The 8386-nt window shown below is 36.3% G+C and overlaps 1 protein-coding gene across 1 annotated transcript; it reads right to left on the bottom strand.

Moving 5' to 3' along the window:
- Positions 1-1031: 1031 nt before the first annotated feature.
- Positions 1032-2187, bottom strand: LOC129876847 (THO complex subunit 2-like). Its single transcript, XM_055952328.1, has 2 exons — positions 1889-2187; positions 1032-1317 (listed from the first exon to the last, which is right to left on the bottom strand). Exons 1-2 carry the CDS (start codon positions 2134-2136, stop codon positions 1248-1250), a joined length of 318 nt encoding a protein of 105 aa, XP_055808303.1. The 5' UTR covers positions 2137-2187; the 3' UTR covers positions 1032-1247.
- Positions 2188-8386: the final 6199 nt, after the last annotated feature.

The raw sequence follows: 8386 nt of genomic DNA, 5'->3' as shown, positions 1-8386 counted from the left end.
TTAAGTGATCTATACACTACAAAAATGAATTAAATTTTGAACTAAAATGTATTACACATACATTAAAGTTGAATTAGAAGAGAATTAGAGATTAATGAAACATGTAGTCAATTGAAAAAAGTCTTCAGTGATCTGTACACCTTGAGTATCTCTTTTTTGTTTTGTTTCCAGCTTGTCCCCATTCATATTGGAATCGGATACGATTCAAACGACTTCACAAATTTCCACAGAAATAATGGTTCATCATTACATTCACCATCATTGCAACATATGGTTGCCTACTATTTTCAGCTACCAATATCATCACTTGCAATGATTATTAATTATCACAATCAACATTTATTACAATCACCACAATTGACCATTGACACTACCAATCACCATAACCATAATAACGAGAATGCAGTTCATAAATGCTAACTATTCTATTACAAGAAATTGAATAGAAATCTATTGTTTAATAGGAGAAAGTTGAAAAGATTGAAAAATAGTGGCATCTAACTCAAGTTTATTCTCAATATCCACTAGATGATCGTCTTACCGTAAGCTTAGATGTTTTATTCGATGCAAGTGCATATCAAAAGGACTCTTTCAATCCGAGCACTAACAATGAGAAATACCAAGCCCACCGGGGTAAGTGACAATACCAGGGCTCTGGCATATCCAGTAAGCTCATGACATTACCCAATAAGTTTTATAACTGGATGAAAATAATCTTCTTGGATAAAAACTTCAAGCACCAGACTAACTGGATAGTTTAATTGTACTACATGAACTGTTCTTAGAATTCGAATTATCTGCATGCACATATCAAACTATAGCACGATTTATAAAGTTGGAACTATAAGTACTAGTGCTAGTTCCTGGAGTTCTTCCATATTTTTTATTAGGGGGGATTTAGTACAAATACTTGTGTCAAAAGTGACAATTTATTTTTTACATTTCAAACAATGGCTAAATAAACAGTGCAAGAAATAATTATCCAACCTAAATTTATTTTTCCAAAACTGTAAGCAGTGTTCATACTGCCATGTAATAATGTAAATATAGAGTTCCGAAGCATTTTGCACAAAGAAACACAATCTTCTTGCCTACTTACATGCATATAATAATTCAAACCCCATCGAGGGCCTAATAAAACAATTGACTAAAAAAAATTGGTCTGGGAACATATATGACACAAGCCAAAAACCCCACTAAGTAAATTTTACTTCGACAGAAACTTCAGTTGTCTAGTGGTTTAGCAATTACTTCCGATGCCGCCTCTTGGGCTCAGCTCTTTGCCTCTTGTCGTCATCCCACTCTCTGTCATACATACTGCGGTGCATAGTTAAGGCATCAAATATAAACAGACTTCAATGGCAAGCCATGACACTACCTTTATACCAACACTGCCCAAGTTGAGTTAAAAAAAAGATTAATTACACTAAATCATTGTACTTTTCATGTAATATATCAATTTATGGAATCATAACTGATTTGTAAACCTATATACAAAAATTGACTTTGAACAAACTCACAAACCCCTGATAGTGAAATATGGGCAACAAATTTTGGGTAGACCATATGAAATAGTAAAAGTGCATAAAATTTATCTAATTATAATTGTATTTTTTTTTCAATAGTAGTCAGTATGCAATAGTAGAGGAGTTGGATAAAACAATGACACAAAAAACATTTCTATCAAATGACAACCACTAAAAAGGCCATATAGATTGGTAGCATTGTACAGTTACAGCCAGACTGGTATTTTGGATGACAAGGCATTGCTGATAAAAGAAACAAATCTTCAATTCAAACAAAAAAAATTGCATATGTTGGTTTATGCAGCAGATGGTCAAAAGAAAACGCTATAAGGAATTGTATGCACATGTATCAATAAGGATACGAGTCCGCATCACGACGGGGTGTTTTGCTGGCACTTTCTTTTCCATGAATCCTAAGACCTGGCTCGTCCACGTAACCTAGACGCTGCTGAACAATAATACCCTTTCGCTCTCCCCTATCTCTTCCATCACAGGGCTGCGACATATTATTAGAAAGAGGAGGAGGATGAGCAGCGGGTGAATACTCGCCAGGTTCTGAAGCCATATGCTCTCTTTTAAGTTTACGCCTCTTTGAGGCATTTGGATCCATATCTTCTTTCACAAGGCATATTTTCTCCCTCTCTCTTTCCCTGTCCTCTACCTACATCACACAAATGAAATGTAAGTAACCACTAACACACAACAAGGCGGCAAGAGATCCAAAAACAAGGGTTTTACTCGAAAGAATCTGACGCTTGAAGCAAGAACGTAAACTGCAAAATATAGGTAAACAACAAATAAGTCTCAATTCTAAACAAGTTAGGTCAACTATATGAATCCTCACTCACAATGTCGCTCCAAACTTGTAGGATATATCACAAAAAAAAATAAATTTAACAAGTACTAGAAAAAAAAATTGATCAAAAAAATCCAAGAAACCATATAACCTATCCACAAATGCATGCCTCTGACCAATATGAAGACAAAAGGTTATTTTAAGCAAGGAAAGAATAGCATTAGAAAAGATTTGAGTATTATTGTTAAGCCAACACAGAAAATCAACTTAAAAAATCAGCTTCTACCATCCTTATCACCTCAACTGGAAAGAGGATGCAAAAGGTGTAAGGAAAGAATATCCCAGCTGCTACATCTCAATAAGGTAACATGTCAGTGGATACAAAAGTGTTACAAGTCAAGAACTCAAAAGTGTTGCAGGTCAAATGATTAACAAGAAAGAGACGCAGGGAATGTTTTCAACATGCAAAATGGATAGACATTTGACAAGCAGCTATGGAAGCAGATTGATACATAAAATTTAGACAAGCAAACAAAACGCAAACCTATTCCACAAAAATGTTCAATGTCTTCCAAAATGTTGGACTCTTAACCTAAAACCATTTACACTAATATGGGGAAAGCTCATCAAGTACAACCCAAAATATATCAAGACAGTCCAAATGATTAAATGAAGTTAAAGATGGATCTATGGCCAAATAAACATATCATGGTCTTGGGCATATAAGCAAGGCATCCTGCTACTTCTAACTTTAGTCCACTAGGGCCTTAGTCAATGGTCAACCTTGGTCAAACCCTCCAGTCTTCACTTTTAATCATCATTGTGAGCACATTATACTCCTTGGGAAGCCTCCCAAATACTAAGAAGTTCCTCCACCTTCTTAAATAAATGAATCTCCTAGATTCCCTAGTACAAACTTTTTAGGAATTGTGATGCTTCCTCCTCTTGAATAGGGTCACTAGAACCTAGTCTGTTGTTACTCAGACCTCAAGGGCCAAAAATATAACTCAAAACAGGGAAACTACTCCCTCCATACTTTAGAGAACCTAGTTCCATGTTGCCAAGGTCAAAATATGAACGTTAGGGCATATTATCACATTAGAAATTAAAATACCTAGATAAAAATATTAGTTATATTGGCAACTGAGGTAAAACAATTGAGCAATTCTTCAACTCGAACCACAGGAACAATAATTGGGATCTACATGCATTCTTGCACAATAAAAACTCAAGCTATAGTTGTAGAAATAGATCAGAAGAGATACAGGATGCAACAGAAAATATAAATATTAGAAAAGCTTTCTTGTACAGATGAAATCATCATAGAAGTATGGAGAGGCTGGAGTAGGATGCCATACCAAGCTATCCAATATAACACTTATGAAATGGTAGGATTTCCAATGCGTGCAGCAGGATCCTGATGCTAATTAATAAGAATAAATAAGATATTCGAAGTTGTCCGAACTATCATGGCATTAGGCTTATGAATTATGCTTTGACTTCCATTTTTTTTCTATTTTTGGCCTGCTATGGACTATTTTTCTTTGAGATGAGAGTCCATCGAATATAATCTTTCTATCTCTGAGATAGCGGTAAGGTCTACTTACACTCTACCCTCCCCAGACCCACTTTGTGGGACTACACCAGATATGTTGTTGTTTCCCAATGGACCTACAATGTAAGCTATATTCTTGTTAAGAAGATAATTGAAAATTTATGGCGAGAAAGAAAGATATGCACATGGTAACCGTTGATCCGGAAAAAGCATATGATTAGAGTCCCTAGAAAGGTTGTTTGGTAGGCGTTGGACAAGAAAGGAATTCATGTTAAACATTCATAAAGGACTTCCATGAAGTAGCCGTTACTACTGTAAAAATAGAAGTGGGAGATACAAAGGACTGTGGGTTTGCACGTATTTGCTTATGGTAACTATGGGTAAGCTAATGCACAAAACAAGAAGAGGTCCTTTGGTGTATGCTATTTGCTGTCAATGCTAATCACAAAACCAGCAAGGAGGTCAAACAAAACTTGAATTATGGAGAAGCACTCTACTTTTAGCAGTAGCCGAGGCCATGAATGAGAATAGGTCTTCTAAATACCACTTTTAGGGAAAACTCTCAAGGTATAATTAGAACATTTAAACATTTTGAAGGGGAATTTGACTCTTTCCCTAGAGAAGGAGCACCACATGTTAGAGAGAAGATTTTCACCAAGTTCTTTGCAAATTCAAGCTATTCAAGGAGTATAGTTAGGTTTGTGAAGCTTTGTCTTTACTCTTTTTACTTTAGCTATGTGTTGAATCAGTCTTGTTTGCATCTTGGTGACTTGAGCTACATGTAGTAGATCTTATAGTAGGGACTAGAGCTGTCAAAAAGGCTTGGCCCATGAGGCCGGCCCAACCCAACCCTTGAATTAAGAGGGGTTGGGCTAAATTTTTTCAACCCAATTAAGAAGAGGCTTTTTAACCTAGCCTCATTTGACCCGCCAGACTAATAGGCCTAACCCGCGAGCTTCAGAGGCCAACCCGTGGGTCGTGAATTTTTAAAATATTTATTATATATATTTTAAGTAGTGTTTTATTTTGTGAAATCTACACCAACTAGGCAATTGAAGGTAATATAACTATGAATCTGACATCCTTTACTTTTATGTTTATGCCTAATTTTTCATTTCTCCTTTCTTGTCAAATTTATGAAAAACAAATGATCATGTAATGTATGTTGTTTTGATGAATCATATGAATGTTGACTGTTGTATCTTTGCCTATTCTGTTATTTTGTAAGTGTTCCACTAAAGTGTGTGCAACTCATAAACATGTGAATTTTTGACATATTGTTATTGTGCTCATCAATATTCGATAATATTTCTAAGAGGCCAATGTTGTCCATCTTTTGATTGAAGGGTCAACCCATCCCAACCCGGAGCCCGCTTAGGACTGAGTTGGGCTGCTATTTTATAGGCCCTTTAGTTAAGAGGGTCAACATGTCCTAACTCATTTAACTAGCTAGCCCTTTAGGGTTGGGTTGGTTGGCCCGGCCCATTTTGCCAGTTATAGTTGGGATGTAAGGGGTACACAGAGGGGTAGGGATGGGCTGAAAAAAGTATTGAGGAGGTGATGTGATTTGACATGACATGACATAACTTCATATTTTCGAGGACACATTCCTTTAGATAGAAAAGAGTAAAGGTCGAGTACTAGGGCAGAAGGCTAGTAGGGGTAGAGTATTGTCTTGCCTTGTGAAGGTTAGTGCCAAACATAGGACTAGTCATGCCTTGGAGTTCTTGTCATATGTTGTTTATTGCTTTTCGATTATCATATTATTTTGATGTTGTTATCGTTTCTCTCTTGTAGACTTTACACTGCTTTTCTTTTTAACTGTTATGCTCTCTCCAGTATTTTCTTCTTCTTTTACTTGGGTTTGATACACTTGAGTCGAGGTCTTTTGAAAACAACTTCTCTACCTCTATGATGTAGTGGTAAGGTTTGCGTATACTCTACTCTTCCCAAACTCCACTTTGAACTCCCAAATGAGCTAGTCTATGAGCATCATGAACCAACTTCTTTTTCTCATCTTTAATATGAGCAACACTATTCATGGATAATATACTGAGAGCACAATCATAATTTCCTTACTCGGATGGTAAAGAGCACTCATGTCCTAATCCTTCAACAATTCAAGCCACCTTCTTTGGCGAAGATTCAAATCCTTTTGTTTACACACACATTACAAACTTTTATGATTGGTGACCACATCCACATGCACACTATAAAGATAATGTCTCCATATCTTCAAAGCAAACACCACTACCTCTAACTCCAAAACATAAATTGGGTAATTCCTATCATGCCCCAGCCTACACCTTCGACGTGGCCATACTTAGAAACCATTATTGATTTCCAAGTGAACTCTTAGCCTGGCTAACTACTCAGTGCAACACTAAACTCAATAGAAAGAATATATAAATAGGGTAAGCATTTAAAATACGTTAAAAGTAAACTCATCATATTTGAAATAAGTCTTTAAATATGATAAAATCAATGTTCAAGACATAAATAATGAAATATTGGAATCACTCTCAATAACTGGCTCATTTGGAAACTAAAATTTGACAAGCAAGTCCATACTTAGAATGACATCAAAATCTACCATATCCAACTCAACTACGTCGGCTGTGGTGTCTTTATAATAAATAGAGAATATATAATTTCTAAAGACTGTCTTAGTTAGAATGGATTTACCTACATGAGTAGAAACACTAAAGGCTCTAAAAGACATTCATGAAGTATCCCAAACTTCACAGCTATGTATGGAGTCATAAAGGAAAAAGTTGTACTCAGATCAAGTAAGCATAGTCATCATAAGAAAGGACTTTACTACTGATAACATCTGGCAAGTTCTTTTGGTATCGATACCTTGTTATAGCATAATAATGGTTTGATCCTCTGCCTGCCCTCAAAGTAGTACCTCTCTAGCCAACTCTACTGGATGGTGTTGTTGTAGAAGATAGGGCCTTGTTGTCCCCATTACCTAACCTATCCGATGGAAAGTCTGTCATTTAGTGACACATCTGACCGTACTTGAAGAAACCACTTGTTCCATCAAGACACTCTCCCAAATGCAGTCTACCACACTAACCACAAGGTGGCTTACGCAAAAAATCTAGGGCCACGCTTCCTTAAGAATGAGAACCCTAGGCACTGAAGTTCTGGTTACTTTATAATCTCTGGTCGTTTTTATTGTTCGATCTCGGTGCACTTTCTGATGATGGTAGATAGCAAGAAAACCTCCTCTAAAAGAATGATCGGTTTCCATTACCACTTTTCTGGTGGTTAGTCTCATTACCTACATACCTTGCTTTCCTATGCTATTGCTCCTTCCTATTTTTCTTCTTATCCTCTTCAACCTGTTGTGAATACACCATGTGTTTGGATATTTCCATGTCGGATATCAATAAGGTAGTCTTACTGTAATACCCAGTACTATTCTAGCCTAGATCAAATTTGAGAACCAAGAGAAAACCTGAGAAAAAGTAAGAAAAATGGACTGACCAATGTCCACGAGTGGTACCTACAATCTATAAGAGTGATTATAAGTCTTAGGCTTCCATTCGTAGGTCACTCCCACACTTATTCAATTCACATTTGTCAAAGACCATTTCTACGACCCTACCTTATGATTCGTAGGGTGTTCTACGAGCTGTAAGAGTGGATCATGGAACCCTTCTATACTTAGCTAAAATTTCAACCTTCAAAGGTCCTTTCTATTACCTAGTGTATGAACCGTAGAGATGGACTCGTAGATCCCACCCTTTAAAAGTCCCCCAAAATATTTCATACGAGTTAGCAGAATGACCCATCTTAGGGTCGTAAACCTAATAGTGCAATTTTAGAATATCCAACTTTTGGACCAAGATTCCTACGAGTGGACTTCTACGGTCCTTAGGAGTTTCTATGTTTCGTAGGGAGGCACCCGTAGATGGCCTAGTCCATTTTAATAAGGGGTATTATGGTCTTTTCCCCATTATTTCCAAACTTAACCCAAGCTATTTGGGGACTAAATTTAGTCCCTTATCAGTACCCGATGGGGTTTTTCTGTAATTAACAATTAGAAACTTTTGAGAGAGAGAATTGGAGATAAGAAGAAGAGCTAGGGTTCAAGAATTTCAAGATAAGTCTTCGATTTTCGCATAGATAATCTTCGTTCCAGGTATGTAAGCCTATCAGAGCATTGGACTAAGTTCATCATCGTGCCCTACATATTCCTATAGTCAAATTGAGTTTGATTTTGAGTTTCATTCCAATACGTGAATTCTTGAGTTGTTTATATAATTTCCTATTGAGTTATAGTATATGTTTGATTATACTTTATTGAGTGGAGTTTTGAGATTATGGATTTGTGTTTGCATTCACATGAATCCTAGTTGAGTCTTGCATTTAATTATTTTATGCATTGCTTGGAGTTAAAGAATAATTATTTTCATCAATTAATTGAAAATGAGTCTGAGCATGAGTTGAGTTTGAGAAGTCTCTTATTTAACATTTTGAGCATGAGTTGAATTGAGA

This window comes from Solanum dulcamara, chromosome 12 (assembly GCF_947179165.1).
Source record: "Solanum dulcamara chromosome 12, daSolDulc1.2, whole genome shotgun sequence".
Lineage (NCBI taxonomy): Eukaryota > Viridiplantae > Streptophyta > Magnoliopsida > Solanales > Solanaceae > Solanum > Solanum dulcamara.
This window is presented reverse-complemented; position numbering and strand designations above follow the sequence as displayed.